General features: G+C 59.3%; 2 protein-coding genes across 4 annotated transcripts; both read left to right on the top strand.

Annotated features, from left to right (window-relative positions):
* The first annotated feature begins 1,256 nt into the window (after nucleotides 1-1,256).
* On the top strand, nucleotides 1,257-3,734 carry EIF1 (eukaryotic translation initiation factor 1). The gene is made up of 4 exons (XM_054014501.1): nucleotides 1,257-1,417; nucleotides 1,693-1,856; nucleotides 2,992-3,093; nucleotides 3,512-3,734. The coding sequence occupies exons 1-4, from the start codon at nucleotides 1,387-1,389 to the stop codon at nucleotides 3,554-3,556; spliced, it is 342 nt and encodes a 113-aa protein (XP_053870476.1). The 5' UTR covers nucleotides 1,257-1,386; the 3' UTR covers nucleotides 3,557-3,734.
* A 7,048-nt stretch (nucleotides 3,735-10,782) lies between these two features.
* On the top strand, nucleotides 10,783-14,818 carry LOC128829210 (gastrin/cholecystokinin-like peptide). 3 transcript variants are annotated; one of them, XM_054014502.1, is made up of 3 exons: nucleotides 10,783-12,715; nucleotides 13,923-14,132; nucleotides 14,586-14,818. In XM_054014502.1, exons 2-3 carry the CDS (start codon nucleotides 13,925-13,927, stop codon nucleotides 14,708-14,710), a joined length of 333 nt encoding a protein of 110 aa, XP_053870477.1. In that variant the 5' UTR covers nucleotides 10,783-12,715; nucleotides 13,923-13,924; the 3' UTR covers nucleotides 14,711-14,818. The 3 variants fall into 3 exon arrangements, with proteins under 3 accessions (XP_053870477.1, XP_053870479.1, XP_053870478.1); XM_054014504.1 differs by having other exon boundaries at nucleotides 10,783-10,917; XM_054014503.1 differs by lacking the exon at nucleotides 10,783-12,715 and having other exon boundaries at nucleotides 13,736-14,132.
* Nucleotides 14,819-16,060: the final 1,242 nt, after the last annotated feature.

Raw genomic sequence — 16,060 nt, forward strand, 5'->3', positions numbered from 1 at the left:
CTCTCATCTGCTTTTGGGAGCCTCAAAATTATCAGTGATAACAATAAACAGCTCCCATGAAATCCTGGTTTTACCCATGACCTTCTGTCCCCTCCAAACCCTCTGCCAGGTGGGTCAGCACCTTTTGCTCGTGCTGCTCTCTGGTGGAGATGGACACGCGGCGCAGCCTGTCCCAGGCACGCTGGGGGGGCACCACATGTTTCCAGTGTGGGGCTGTTGTGTCCAGACACGCCAAACCCACAGAAAAAAACACAGAAATGGGGCTCGTTTTTGGCTTAAATGGCTTGTGAGTTGCTTGTTGGCTAGTTTCTGGCTTGTAGCTTGTTGTAGCTTGTTGTTCTTTTGTTTGATCTGCTCCCAGCAAGCAGGGGCAAGGTGGGGGGAGCGTCAGGGGTGCACAGACGGGCCCACCCCAGTCCCAGACTGCAGGCCGGGGGATCTAGTCACAGAGCGTTGGGGTTCTCAGGGCCTGGCTCGTTTTGAAATGGGATTCGCTTGAGTTCTGGCTAATTGTGACAGTCGGGGGCTTATTTACCACGTGGAAGTTGGCAACTGTGGTTGTGCCCGTTGGGGTGGAGCTGGGGGGCGGTGCCGGCTGCTCCGAGCTGCCCGGGGCTTGGGGGCAGACCAGGGCTCGGGGCTGGGGCAGGGCAAGTCCCGGGGCTGGAGGGGGCGGGGGGCACTAAGGGGGGCGCTGGCTGTGGTTGTTTTATTCCTGGAGCTGTCACCACACGACACAAGCGTTAATTCCTGGCGACTCCAGGCCCCCCCGGGCGGGTTGGCAACCGCAGGTGGGGGGGGAGGGGAATGGCCGGCGGGGGGGGAGGGTATTGGGGGGACAAGGGGGTGGGGGGAGGGCTGAGGGGGGAGGGGCAGAGGCGGGTTCGGGGGAGGGGCCGGAGGTCGGCGCTGGGCTCGGGGGGGGGGGGACAAGGCCCCGGCCCAGCGCTTAGGAATTAGGCCCCGGCTCCCCTCCCCCACCCTGCGGCCCTGTCCCACTAAGGCCACTCCCGTCCCATTGCGCATGCTCCACACCGCACGCCCGCGGTCCCGCCCAATGCGCATGCGCCAAGCCCCTTCCCCGGCCCCCAGCGCGCACGCGCCCGGCCCCACCCCTGCCAATCACGCCGGGGCTCCCCCTCCGCGCGGGGTGACGTGCCCCGCCGCAAGCCAATCACCGCCCTCGCTTCCCGTGCGCGCTGGCGTCACAAGGGGCGGCTATATAAGCAGGCGGCGCCAGTCCCGCCCCCTTGACACGGTCTCGAGCCGCCGCAGCGAGAGCATCACCCTCCTGAGAGAGACCCGCTCGAGCCGCTGCCGCCCGCCCTGCCCGGCCTCCGCCGCCCGCCCGCCGCCGCCTCCACCGAGGGAAGGGAAGCGTATCGTATGTCCGCTATCCAGAACCTCCACTCCTTCGGTGAGCGCGCGGGGGGGGCGAGGGGCGGGGCCTGGCGCGCGGGGGGGGGGCGCGCGCGAGGAGGCGGGGCCTGGCGCGCGGGGGAGCCCCTCCCCTCCTGCGGCGGGGGAACGGGGGGGCGGGGCCGCTCAGTGGCGCAGTTACAATTCCCCGGATCGCTGCGTCAGCGGCAGGGGCGGGGCCTTGCCGAGACAGACGCGGCCGCCGCCCAATGGCGAGCGCGGTTCCGGCGGCGGGGGGCGGGGCCCGGCTGACGCGCGCGCTCTCGCCCCCAGACCCCTTTGCTGATGCAAGTAAGGGTGATGACTTGCTCCCTGGCGGCACTGAGGACTACATCCATATAAGGATCCAGCAGCGCAACGGCCGCAAGACCCTCACCACGGTCCAGGGCATCGCGGATGACTACGATAAAAAGAAACTGGTGAAGGCCTTCAAGAAGGTGGGGGCTGCGGGGGGGGCACCGGGCAGGGAGGGGGGGCTGCCGGGGGGGGGTTACTGTGCATTGGGGGGGGGCTGCCCGGGGGGGGGTTACTGTGCATTGGGGGGGGCTGCCCGGGGGGGGGGTTACTGTGCATTGGGGGGGGGCTGCCGGGGGGGGGTTACTGTGCATTGGGGGGGGGCTGCCGGGGGGGGGTTACTGTGCATTGGGGGGGGGCTGCCGGGGGGGGGTTACTGTGCATTGGGGGGGGGCTGCCGGGGGGGGGGGTTACTGTGCATTGGGGGGGGCTGCCCGGGGGGGGGGTTACTGTGCATTGGGGGGGGGCTGCCCGGGGGGGGGTTACTGTGCATTGGGGGGGGCTGCCCGGGGGGGGGTTACTGTGCATTGGGGGGGGCTGCCCGGGGGGGGGGTTACTGTGCATTGGGGGGGGGCTGCCGGGGGGGGGTTACTGTGCATTGGGGGGGGGCTGCCGGGGGGGGGTTACTGTGCATTGGGGGGGGGGCTGCCGGGGGGGTTACTGTGCATTGGGGGGGGGGATGTCCGGGGGGGGGTTACTGTGCATTGGGGGGGGGATGTCCGGGGGGGGGTGACTGTGCATTGGGGGGGGGATGTCCGGGGGAGGGTGACTGTGCATTGGGGGGGGGCTGCCCGGGGGGGGGTGACTGTGCATTGGGGGGGGGGCTGCCCGGGGGGGGGTTACTGTGCATTGGGGGGGGGCTGCCCGGGGGGGCGGATATTTTACCTGGTTGGGGGGGGCGGATATTTTACCTGGGGGGGGGGCTGCTTGGGGGGGTGTTTTATTGGAGTTTCGGGGGGGTTACCAGGAGGTGAAGCTTGAATGCTTCCAAACTAATGGGGGTCAAAGTGCTTTGCGCTGACTGTTGAGGGCACATGAGGATAAATATTGGCTGCGGAGCTGCTGTTAGTCTCCAGCCTCTGAGATGACCAGATACAAACCTTTTATTAAAAAAAAAATCCTGAGTGCCAGGAACAGAACCAAGTCCATCGAATCCTTCCTGTGTTTCCGTAAGGAAAGATGACCTTGTGTGGGGTGTGCCTGGCTTCCTGCAGCGCGGGGCAGGCGGACACCTGACTGCACTGCATGGTTGGCAAAACGTGATTTTTCTGCTTGTAGAAATTTGCTTGCAATGGTACTGTGATTGAACACCCGGAATATGGAGAAGTGATTCAGCTGCAAGGTGACCAGCGCAAGAACATATGCCAGTTCCTCATCGAGGTATGACCTTCCCTTCTAGAACTGGTGCTCCAGAACTTAGCAGATTGTTTACTGTTTATCACCCTTACTGTAACTTCTTTATAATTGAGGAGATGCCTCCATATGCTGTGGTTTAATGAGCTGTTAGTGTTGGGTCTAGTACTTCCTCATACCAAAAGGTAGAATAAGAATCAGAAGAGGGGGGTGGAGAGGTACTCAGTAAATAAATTACCTGCATTTTTCTCAAACTGTGTATTGATGATCTTGTTTTTCTGGGGACTCAACCTAGTTCTTGAAGTTGTAGCTTTGTGTTTCCTTGGTGATGGGAGCTTTGGAAATTTGCCTGTGTCCTACTTAGGCAGTATCTGAATGTCAGAAGTCCACAGGTTAGTGTTCTGTAAGGCATGGTCATGTCTCCTTTTTTTTTTTTCCTTCACAGATTGGTCTGGCTAAAGACGACCAGCTGAAGGTCCATGGGTTTTAAGTGCCTGTGGATCTCTGACGCTTTAAGTGAGAGGACTGCCTTGCGATGAGTAAAATCCCATTCTGTCCCTTGTCATAAGTTTAAAGCCAGCTGGATTGTGTAATGTAACCATCTGAAGTCCGCTGTTTAGTCTGGACTAGTAGTGTAACTCAGCGATGTAATAAACTGGCAAGAGCCATGCTGTCTCGTCTTGCTGTCCCTCATTTAAACCGAGGTAAATCAGGCAGTGTCCAGCCTGAAGCTAAAAATAACCAGAAGTTTGTGTTAAGTCCAGGGACTCAACATGTCTGTCCAGAGACTGTCTGAATCTCTCTTCAGTCCAGCTTCCTTTCCATTTAAATGGACTTTAATACTTGAGGTGCCTGTTGTGGTCCTACATTGCATGAGGCACCAAACATGAGCTGTGACACTGAATGGGGAAATAGCATCCTGTAGGCAGGGCCTGCTTCTGGAGATGTCAAGGTCTGGCTGCAAACTGACTGACCAAGAAGAGTAACTGAAGAAATCTGCCTTAGGAGATACCTGGAAGAAGGGCTTCTCCAAGGCTGAATGTCTCAACCTCAGGCCAAGTCAGCTGTTGGTATCATTAAACCCAAAGATATGGGAATAGAGTGCTCAAAGGAAACATTACCTTGGGTTAAACTTTTGACAAGGGATCAATTTTGGATCATTGTAGCTAGAGCTGCAGAGCTTACATGTTGCTAGTAACTGCTGCCCAATGCCCTGTGAAGCAACAGATTCTTCGTTTCAGTTTTAATGTTGTATGTAATGTATTTAAACCCTTATTTAAATAAAAATGGTTTTCAAAAACATCTGTCTGGTGGATTCAATTTCCTGTTTGAGCCTGAGGGTCTCTAGTTGCTGCTGTCTAAATTTGGGGCCGTATGTACCATATGCTAGTCAAGCTAATTGGCTTGCTCTACTGGGGGTGGGAAATGACCCTTGAGAGGTGACTTATCAAAGTCCAGTTGGCTTCCTTTGTTGCATCTGCTCCCATAGCACTCCACAGCCATCAAACAACCTCCCATTGCTAGGACTGGGAGTAACAGACCTTGACACTGCACACAAGGTGGATCTTTAATTGGACCAGCTTCTGTTCACCTTGTATTGGGGTGACACGGAGCCCCTTTCCCAGACCTGAGAGGGGCTCTTTGTAAGTGCAAAACTTTTCACCCACAGAAGTTGATCCAATAAAGGATTGTCTCACCTGCCTTGTAGTCAGACCAACAGTTAAAACAACACTGGGAAGTGACCCTAAGTCAGACTGGAGCTTTGAAGCAGTTCCCCTAGTGAGTAGGGGAGGGCATGTCCCTCAACAAGCAAAGGAGGGCTCTGCTGTGCTGAGCCTCAGGCAGGCTGTTCGGTGATCTGACACTAGTCAGTACAGTGTATGTAGGCCTCGGCAGGCAGGCACCATGAAAATACAGCTGTCGTCGCGCATGGTTTTGGAGGAAAGAAATGCATTGAACCAATAACTGCAAGCTGCAATATGAGCCTTGCCTTCCTGTTTCTATAGGCTGGTGTTTGTGCACCAACTTTATGCTGATTTAGCACAAAGTAATTACTTCCTCTTTCCTAATCTGTCAGCCAAAGTGGTGAACAGTGACTCAGCCTGTTGTGTTGGCCTCACTTGCTTCTTAGGATAGCGAATCCCGCCCCCTGGAAAGAATTGAGGCGGAAGCTTCCATTTAAAAGATGTTTACACCCACATGAGTACCATAAAGTGGCATCCTCTTGTACAGGCAGTGCGTTGGGACTTCACACCATTCCTGCTTTAATGAGGATCTGGTCCCTCGGCAGCCTGTTTTTAGATAGCTGTCTAGTTACATGGTTCTTCCCCATTGTTAAATAGCATTACAAAATGATCTTCCTCCGCCTTTCCCCTGTGAGCAATTGATAGTCCCCAGCCATTGCTGTGCAAACATCTGGACACCCCTTCCCAGGGAGGTGCTCGGATGGGATTTCTGTGAAAAGTTAGTGAGCCCTGCGGGGGCTACTGCCTTAGCCCATACGGGATTGAGTGGGAATTCCCTCCTACCATCCCCACTGCGTTAACTCAACCTCAATACTGTAGCGAAGTCAAAATGTGGTAGCCATGTTTGTAGTGTTGAATTGTTAGTGTAGACAGAGGCCTGAGTTAATAGGCTGCCCATGTAGTGTGATATGCAGTGTAACTAGCCATGTTGGTCCTTTTCCCAGACCTGAAGAGGAGCTGTGTGGCTTGAAAGCTTCAAGTTGGTTGAAAGTTGGTCCAATAAAATAAACTTGCCCACCTTTGTTGTAATCAGCAAAAATCTTGGAGTTGGTTAGTGGTGGCTTGTGGGTGTGTCTAATACAGACCTGCTCAGGAATGCGGCTTGAAACTTAGCTGGAGCACAATGAGTTTTTATATGAGGTGAAAGGCTCTTTCGTTGAGTGGAGGAAGAAGTGTTCCAGGGTTAGACATCTGCCAACAGAGTGCAAAAGCTAGAGAGGATTTACCATAATGGATCAGAACACTGCCAGGCTCCTGGCTCGGCCCGGCAAGTGCCTCACACCACTGAGGAGGGATGTAACCTGAAAGGAGAGGGAGAAAGATGGCAGAGTTGGGAGCTGTCTGCTTTTTGCCAGTCTTCCTTGTTTGTTAAATTACAGCCATGTCTGACTGGCTTCCCTGAAACAGCCTTTGATGTCAGACCTATTTTCCCGGTGGAGCGCTCTGCCTGCTTTACAAACCTCTCTTGAGAGCTTGGCTACAGTTACACCCAGCAGCAGGGAATCTCTTACAAAAGCAGGGAGTTAGAACAATGACTCCCTATTCCTAGGGGGATGGTGTGTGCGTGGGCCAGGATTGAAAAAGGGGCAGGAGACGTTCATCATTCATCAAGGGCTGGGAGGGTCTTCACTCACTCAGCTGCACCTGTGCGCAAAATCAGTGTGATGCTATAGCCACCTCTGTGCCCTTGTTTTAATTGATGGAACAGCAGAAGGATATTCTCATGCTAAAGGGAAGAGAGGGTGGGAGCATCTGAAGGGGCAAGGACTAGTCTTCACCCAGGGTCGCTATGATGCAAATGAGCTTTTATGGAGTAAATTACTTCTAGAGCACCCCCTCGTGCGCCTGAGCGTGGTGACTGCTCAGTCCGTACCCTGCAGATGCCTGGCAGCTTTGTTGCTTGTCCTGCCTTGTGAGCTCCCTGCAACGCAGAGCCTAGCGAGCACTGAGAGGCTAAAGGCCTCCTGGAGTCGGGGATAAGAACACTCAGCCAAGTTTAAGTAACTTGTATGTATTAAAATAGATCTAGGACCATCACCAGTGTTAAACTGCAGCTGGGAGTGTGGTGGAATGATGAACATAGCTCTGGTTCCCTTCCCTTTGCCACTTGGAGCTGAGTCAGGAAAGTGTAGTCTGAAGAAAAGCTCGGTGTAAGCTCAATGGCTTGTCTCCCCAATGGAAGTTGGTCCAAGAAAAGAGATGACCTCCCTGGGACTCAGGAGGCTACAACAGTGCGTCTTTTAACCTTCATCCCTCAGCGGCCCTGCCTGTGGCTGGAGGAGGAGACCCGCCTAGGGGAGCTCTAAGGCTCTGTCTGCCAAGTACAAAGGGTGGGAGCTGTTTGCCTGAGGTTGGGAAATGGGATATTTCACATGGTAGAAACTTGACTGCACAAGTGTGAAATCAGGTGTCCCAGAGACCCAGCCTCAAGCCGAGGTGGCCACATGAGAGTAATGTATGGCTGCCAGACATGAACATCAGGCAAATGGCTACGTGTTACTACTAACCCCTTCCAGGGAAAAAACCTCTGGCCTAGGGCCCTTGTTAACACTGCTCCCTGATCTATAAAGAAGGCATAGAAGGTCTTTTCACCTTTAGAAATGCAGGTCTTTCATGAGGTGGAGAGGAGTGATATTAACCAGGGCTGCTTAAAACTCTGGCTCAGATCCTGGCCTTATTTAAAGCAATGGAAGTTTTGCCATTGAGCCCCCCTGGACCAGGATTTCAATCTGTTTTAACCACTAATGAATTTACGGCAAGGAAAAAAGTCTTTGTCGGAGATTTGATGGTCTTCAGTTAATGAAAATCCCTGCGCTTCCCGAGAGAGTTGCCAGCAAACGAGAGCAGGGCTGACTTCATGTTTTAAAGTTAAAGAACCAATCAAGAAGGAAATCTCTTTCCAGGCCTCCCACTAGTCATAACTACACCAAAACGTGCATCAGCCCAATTTTAATTATTTCCAAACAAGCCCCACAACCCCCCTTCGCAGGTAAACAAAACGGGTAGAGAGACACGGGTCTGACTCCCGTGTGGACGCTCTTATTCCTGTATAAGGGGCTTTTTTTTGGTTTAGTTTGAACCCCTTCCCAAGTGACATTGTTTCCCCTTTAGACAAGGCCTTAGTCATTGGCTGCAGTAGTGCTGTTGGAACACAAGAGGGAGCCACGTGCACACCAGAAGAGAGTAACTGGGGGACTTGATTTTCACGCCCTACGCCTGGGAGAGGGACCCGGCTGGCTGCTTTTGCCACCAAGGGCCTCTGGGAACTCACCAAACAGGGACAGTGCAGGTGGCCAAATATTTACTCACCTGCTGATGAACCAAGGGGAAATAAGGAGCACACGCCCGTGGACCACTCCTCAGATGCACCGGGACTTTCCAGTGAAAATTGACAGCGTGGGTGACAGCAGCACTTGAGTCAGATCAGCGGAAAGGCTCATTTAGCCCAGATCGGCGGCATTAGGGGCCGATAATTGCAGAACAATTTGTTTGTGTTGCCTGTAGGAAGTGCTCCAGGGAGCAAGGCATCGATTGGGGCGAAGCATTAGCACTTGATACCTTCCCGGCCAGTCAGATCCTGTTTGTCCTGGGAGCCAAACGGGAAGGATTTTGTTTAAAGAATATTTGCGCTGCTCGGAGCCTGTTTTGAATGTGGCCGACTCCAGATGAGTTGGGGGACAAGCTGAGAACCTCCCAGAATGCACCTAAGCCCATGGCAGTATCCTTGGCCACTAGCTACCCAGCGATACCTGAGTTAGCTTGGCACATCAGAGGACTTTCTTCCTGGCCTTAGCCATGGGTCAGCTCACGTCTTAATGCACAGGGAGCCCAGCTTCGGTTCCCAGGTCTTTGTCTCACCCTGGAAAAGAGGCTTCATCTCCCTGTGTTCTTCGGTGAGGATAACGATCCCGCCCCACCTCAGAGGGGCCGGGTGACGTCTCTCATCTTTCCCCTATACCTTAACCCGATCCCTTTTCACAGCACCCGGCTCTGGCTGCACCCAGCATAGCAGCTGGATCTGTCTTCAGTCTTTAGTTTAAATGAGCGCCAAATCCAGCGGCTGCTGACACGCTCGGTCACACTCCAGGTTACTGTCATGCCTCGCAAACACCATGGAAATGGGGAAAGTGCTCTGAGAACTGGTACCATATCAGTCCTGGGAGCAGAGCAGAGACGTGCATCAAGACAAATGCCCCATTCAATATATTGCCTCCCATGTCCTGAGTCTGCCTGGAGCTTTTCTCCCTAATCCCCCCTAATTAACACACACACACACACCCCATCCCAGGTGTCCCTGACAAGTTCCGTCAGCCCCATCCTGGCGTTTTCCCTGCCACATGGGAATTGCCAGGGGCTGGGATGTGTGTGCCGGGGCCGGCTAGTCTGGGATCCTGGCTCCAGAGAGGGCTGCTGCTAGAGGCTGGCTCGTCAGAGAGGGAAAGTGAGACCTGCTGGGTGAAGTCCTGCTGATGGGATGTGACAGACCCTGGAGGGATGTGTGATCCAGGCCCCGTTCAGTCCCATATCCCCGGTTTGCAGAGAGGGGAGACGTGACTCTCACCCTAGGTCACTGGTAGAGCTGGGAGTAGCACTAGTTCTCCTGGGTCCCCACCCACTGCCCTACCCTTTAAGGATTGGGGTGTCAAATCAGCTCCGACTGCGGGTCTTAGCAGCCAAGCCTCTAATAGCCGGGTTGGGAATGACAGCAGTTCATGCACGTGGGCAGGGTTGCCGGCTGCGACCACTTGGTCTGTAACGTCTCCAGAATCCCAGACAAGCCCTGGTCTCTGGCCAGGTCCCTTAGAAGGAGGGAGGAGGCCCTCAAACAGGCAAAACCCGGCCAATATTTTCCTCCTCCCGTGTGCGCCAGTGAGAGGCCCTGTCCCAGCAAAATGTGTGAACGCAGCCCGCGCCCGGAGGGGATGAGCCCGGCGCTGAAGAGCAGAGCCACGTGGCCCTGGCCTGCGGGCTGAGAACGAGCCCTGAGCCCTGGCAAGCAGGCTCTGAACGGCCTTAACGGCTCCTCCAGCTGGCATCTGGTGTTGAGCTGTTTCTGGGGTGGGGGCTGAAGGATGCGTCTCCGCAGAGGACGGGGGAGGAATTCAGGCTAAACAAAGGCTTGTGGCAAAAAACAAAACCCAGCTCTGGTGGCGCAGCTGTGGGTGAAATCCTGCCCCCACCGAGTTCAAAGGGGCTTTGCGCTGAGTGGCTCCAGCCTTGGCCGAGTGATCGGCCCACTCCCGCTCTCCAGCACCGCTCAGCTTCTCCACACGCCCACCAGGCCCGCGCCGAATGAGAGCCAGGCCCCGCTGCTCCCTGAAATCTTGGCCTGGGCCCTGACCCATGGGAGCAGCGCGCGCGGCAGACCAGGGTGGCCCAACGGCACGTGTGGCCGTGGGGATGCTAAAAAGCAGCCGGCTCGCCGGGCGCAGGTGAGCCCAGGGCAGCGTTGCCAACGCCAGGCTGTGTCCCTGGTCATTTCAGGGCAGCCAGGCAGCGAGCGACTCCCTGCCTCCGGTGGCAGGTGCGTCCTGCATCTGAGCTGGGCGCCCAAACGCCACTGCTGGGTGCCTGGCAGGGCTGGCTTGGGAATGGAGCCCGCCCCGTTTCATGCCCAGGCCACTGACTGGGCACAATGCAGGCCCAGCTGACACCCCGTGGGGCAATCACAGGCCATTTTCTCATGGGGCCGGTGCCCTCATCCTACCGGCCCCACTTTCCTGGCAGCCTCAGCAGCATGACGGGGTCCCGAAGCGTGACGGGGTCCCAGTGGCTGAGCCCCAGAACGGGAGGGAGGAAGGGAGCTGGGGAACGTGACTCGCAGCCCGTGCGGTCACACACCTGCAGAGCACGCTGGGGCCCTCCCCCCAGCTGCTCCCTTGGTGATTAAGTGGCTGGGTGGCGGCTGCTGCACTGACCTGCGGGTGCTCTGCGGTTAGTGGGCTCCTGGGAACAGCTCCACGGGCTTCGCTCCGCGTCGATTCTCCAAACAGGCGCAGGGATGTAAGCGTGTGTCTCACCCCATTGATTGCCAGAGTCAACAGGCCGCCGGTGACAGCCCAGGGACAGGGCCGCCTTGAGTCCTTCAAAACTACCGTTTGAAAAGGTCGCTGGGGAATTAAAAACCCATCTAGGGCTGAGCCCCCCGCCCCCATCAGCTCCCATGGGTGCTCTGCCTCACAGGGAGATGAGACAAAAGGGTGCCCCGCCCTGCAGCTCCTCGCCAGCTGCCCTGTGTGGTGCTGGGACAACGCAGGGGCTCTGGCGTGGTGGGGGGGGTCACGCCCAGCACGGACTGAAATCAGCCTGGGGCCGGTGGGTTTGTCCCTATGGGCGAGGTCCTGCAGCTGGGACCCATCCCGCACGTCACCCTAGTGCCAGCTAGCCCAGTGCCATAGCCCTCCCCGCCCCCCGCGGAGCTGGCGGGACCCACTTCTGGTGCCCCCAGACAACGCGCCTGCGGGGGGTGGGGGGGGCTGCAGTAACGAACCCACTTTGTGGTTCACAGGCAGCAAAGCGGCCAGGGACGGGCGTGAGACTGTCAGGCATGGGGGCGCTGGGTATGAAAACAAGGGGATGCCCGAACGTCCCCCCCCATTGCATAACCCCCCTGTGTGTGAGCCCAGGGCACTAAGCCCAGCCCCTTCCGCTCGGCCTGCACACGCCAGCAGCCTGCCACAGGGGCCCACAGCCCTGTGCGCCCGTCCCCACGCCATCCTGGGGCCCAAGCCAGACTGATGTGAGCTGGGCGGGGAGGGGCACAAGGGTTCTGGTGCAATGCCTGGTCCCCGCCCATGACCCGCTGCTCCCTGCAGTGCCCGGTGGGTGGGGGGCGTCGCCTCGCCCGCTCTGGAACGCGCCAGGCACGTGCGCCGCGGTGCCTTTTCTCCGGGTGGGGGCTGGAGATTGGTGCCCGCAGACACGCTGCCTGGAGCCAGTGGCGCTCTGGGGTTGGCCACGAGGCAGCGCATGTTGGTGGGGGGTGCTCCCCACTTTAGCCTTTGCCCAGGACACCTGGGTCTGTGCCGCTGAGTGGACACGTCACTGCACCCAGCCGAGCCAGGCCTGATGGCTCAGCTGAACCAGCCAGACAGGGAACTCGCTGATGGGCGTCCTGCCGCCCGGCCTAAGGGCCGCGCCCTGCGCCCAGCAGACGTGGCCTGGCTCAGCTGGGCAGGACCAGGGCCCTGGGGTGGGTCCCTGTTCGGGCGGGGGGAACCCTGCACTTCTGACTGCCCCAATCCCCTGGCCCACCCCTGGGGTGCCGGGTGGCTCAGGGAGGGGCAGTTCACCTACCCAGGTGCCCCCTTTGCCGGGGAAACTGAGGCGCACTGGCTGGGGTGCTGTCGTTGCCTTTAGCTGGAAAGGCGTCAGAGTGGCTCATACCTGGGATTAGCCATCAGGCCACCTAGGGGCTCGTCTGGCTCGGCCCCCACCGGCTGGGTGGCCTTTGCCCGCTCGCGCTGCCTCGTTTCTCAGCCATGGCTTGGCTGCTTTGCGGGCCAGCGCTTTGGGGTGGGGGGAAGCATCCAGCACAATTTCCCCCCCCACCCCGCATACACATCTCACTGGGGGAGGGGGGGCACTTGGGCCCCACGCTAATAGACACCCCCGCTCAAGAGAGCCTGGCCGCAGCCTGCCAGGCCTTTCGGGCTGGACCAGCCGAGCTGAATGACGCGCCCCACCATGGAGCAGGGCACATGGCCCGTGACGCACACAGTACAGCCAGAGGAGGCGGGGGTTGGGGAGCTGGAAGGCGGGGCTTCTACCCAGGGGGGTGGAGCCTAGCCCCCTGCGCCACCTTTAAAAAGCAGGGACTTGTCACCTGGCACGACAGAGGTGAAAATCTACCCCGAGGTGACACCTGATTCCTGCGTCTGCTCGTGGCCGCCGGACTCCAACAGGTGAGACCGCTGGGGGGCCCTGTGCGCGATGGGGGGGGGGGGGGAGTGCTAATGATTGGGGGGGGCTCACAGATCTGGGGCTCGCCTTCAGCTGGGCGTCTTTGTGCCACCCGCCGCCGCTAGGGTCTCCTTTAGCTCACCTCCCACGAGTGCGTCCCTGGTCCCTCCACCCCAGCTACCTGTCACTGGCTCTACTATCAACTGCCCGAGGCCCTCGGTCTCCGGCCGGGTCACGGCAGGTGCGAAATCCTGCTGCTGGGGCAAAGGGGGGGGGGGGGCGCTGAGCACAGCTCCCCCCCCCGCATGCCAGGGGCTGGCTGTGTCACACACAGTACCTGGCCAGTGCCCCTTGGTAGGGCAGAAAATGGCCCCGCATTCGCTGTTAGCTGCAAAGGCCGAGACGGGCCAGGCCTGGCAGCTCGTTCCCAGGACCAGGGCAGGCTCGGCCCCGGCAGGACTCCCCACCCCCAAGTGCCTGCTGGCCGGCTCGGCCCTGGGGGCAGCCGACAATGGCCTTGTGCCCCCTTTGCCCGGTGCTGCCCTGACCAGCCCCATCCCTGGCACGGTGTGAGTGGTTCAGCTATGGGCACCAACCCCCCCCCCCCCCGCCCCTGTGCTAGTGTGGGAACTGGTGTGGGGGGGGGGGGGGGGACCCAGTGGGCCTGCGCGTGTCACACCTGACACTATGGCGTTTGTTCGTACTCTGAAAGCTCCTGGCACTGATCGGGGGGCGGTGGGGGGGGGCTGCCCTGACCCTGCCTGGAACACCTGGGGCGGCGGGGGGGGGGGGTGGGGGGCTGTCTCTATGCTTTGAGCAAACTCACTCCACTCTGCATGCCCCCCCCACCCATCAGGCGTGCATGATACCCGGCTGTGTTTGACCCACATATCACCGAGTCGAGGGGGGGCGGGGGCTCTGTCTGCACTGGCAGGGGTTGAGGGAGCAGGTTAAGGGGCCGGCTTAGGGCTTTGCCAGCTATGAGGCACAAAGCACAGGCTGGGGAGAGCCTTGTGCCGGGCCTAAAGTACCAGCGTGTCTCGAAGCACCCGCTGAGCGTGCCCTCGGCTGGGCGACCCGCCCTGGCTGGTGGGCACCAGCCCCCCCCCACCCTCTCGAGTTCCCGGGGGGCTGCTGCAGCAGGACGCTGTCCCAGCCCGGAGCCGGGCGCAGCACCAGCCCCCAGCAGCCCCGTCTCCTCCCTTGCAGCCATGAAAGGAGAGCTGTGCCTGCTGCTCGTTGTCCTTGCGACCCCCTGCCTCTCCCGGCCCGACACCCACCAGCTGGGCAGCGCGCTGGGCCCTGACGAGCGCAGGAGCAGCGGGACTGACCCTGGCCCTGTCCGGAGAGACTTGCTCGAGGCCCTGTCTCAGGACCAGAAGCTCCTCATGGCCAAGTTCCTGCCCCACATCTACGCAGGTAGGAGCCGCAGCGGGGCCAGCGCCAGGCACATGCCAATCCTGGCCCTTAAAGCCCGTTTGTAATTGGTGCCTGACCCCCCCCTCCCGCTTGTATCACTCGCACCTTCCAGCCTCCACTGATGGGCAGCCACTTCTGGGGTGGGACACGGCTGCTGTTCACACACCCCAGGATAGTTGGGGGGGAACGTGGGGGATTCCACCCGACTGGATTGGTGCTGGGGGGGGGGGGCAGGTTGGCTGCCCCACAGCTCAGAGACCATTGGCCACTCTTGCCCTGGCCCTCACTGCTCTGGCTTCCATTCACCGGGGGTGGGGGGGGGGGAGAACAGGTACCCGGGTTGCCCCTGAGGCCAGCCCCTCCCCACACAGCACTTTGGTGCCGCTCAGGGGGGTGCCGCCAGCGGGCTCTGGCCAGGGGGTTAATTGGTGTCTCTGCTCCCACTCCCGGCAGAGCTGGCAAACCGGGAGGGGAACTGGCACGAGGATGCTGCCCTGCGCCCCCTGCACGACCACGATTATCCCGGATGGATGGACTTCGGGCGCCGGAGCCTGTCCGAGTCCGATGAGACCTCCTAGAGGAGCAGCGTCCCGCGTGGCTTGGCTCCGCCCTGCCCGCAGGGGCGGGGCAGCTGCAGGCTCCACCCTCTGGCACATATTTTTAAGTATGTCACACGTGACCTTGTCTTCAAAGCCCTTTGCTGCTGCTCACCAATAAACTCTACTCAGCAAACCCCTGTGGTGTGTTCTCGCTGCGCCATGAGCTAGGCCAGACGGGGGCCTGGCCTGAGGCCCCAGCAGGACACCTGGGTTCTGCCCCATGTCCCCTCCCAGGGCCTCACTCCCCCCCCCAGGGGATGGGGCTGGACGAGCAGCTCAGGACACAGCTCTAGAAGGCAGCCAGCTGCTGCTCATGCCGCTTCCCATACATCCCAGGCAGCCCCGGCAGGGCACCACCTGCGCCCCAGGGACACTGATGGCGAGGCCGTCAGTCCCCCCGGGGTTTTTGCTCTCCCATGGAGCCGGACGCAGCCCACTGTGGCCCTGGAACCTAGGACCGGCTGCCACCCAGAGACTCCCAGCCCGGGTTTGCTGCTGGGCGGGGACGGGAACGGGCAGCTCGCCCCACAGGCTCAGGGGGCAGCGAGCGACAGCGGGGGGGGGTGCTGGGGCTTAGGTAGCCCTGGGCAGCCGGCCTTGAACCCAGGGCAGGCAGCTGCAAGGGCCACCTCCCCTCCGGGCCCAGGCCCGCTGCCCCACCTGAGGCCAACGCAGGGTAATTTATGTTAATTTATTCTGTTGAAGCCAGTGCTTCCTTCCCCTCCCCACCCTTCTGTTCACTTTAAAAATAAAGATGTGTGTGGGGGGGAAGCTATAGCCAGAGAATCTCTCTCTCCCCCCCCCTTAATTAAAAAGCCAAGGCCCAGCCCGGGGCTCCCGTCCCCTCTAGAGCCACAGGGGGGCAGTCTGCAAACAGGTGAGCTGGTGCCCTAGGGGACAGGTAATGCTGGGGGCAGGTGGAGTGAAGATGGGGAAGTCGAGGGGCTGTCAGAGGTTCCAGGCCTCAGGGGGGGAGAAGAGAAGAGACGGCAGCAGGGTGAGGTCTGGTCATGCTGCAGCTCCCTGGCCAGCCTGGGCCAGCAAGGCCTGAAGTGGAGAGGGAGGGTTGCTCCCGCCCCCAGCATAGGGCTCCACCCCCTGCCCTATTGCTTTCCATGCCCACTAGCCCTCCATGTTCAGGACTCAGTGGTCAAGCCCTGAGGCAGGAGAAGGGCTTCCAAAGAGCAGAGTGAGTGGTGAGAAAGCCGAACAATCCCATGACTCCAGAAGCTGGGGCTGAAGGAAAACACTTGCAAGAATCTTAATAAAATTGCCAGCAGTGGCCTCGCTTCTCCCTGGCCCTGGCTCCAGACGTGTGGACGATGCCAG

This window comes from Malaclemys terrapin, chromosome 25 (genome assembly GCF_027887155.1).
Source record: "Malaclemys terrapin pileata isolate rMalTer1 chromosome 25, rMalTer1.hap1, whole genome shotgun sequence".
Taxonomy (NCBI): Eukaryota; Metazoa; Chordata; order Testudines; family Emydidae; genus Malaclemys; species Malaclemys terrapin.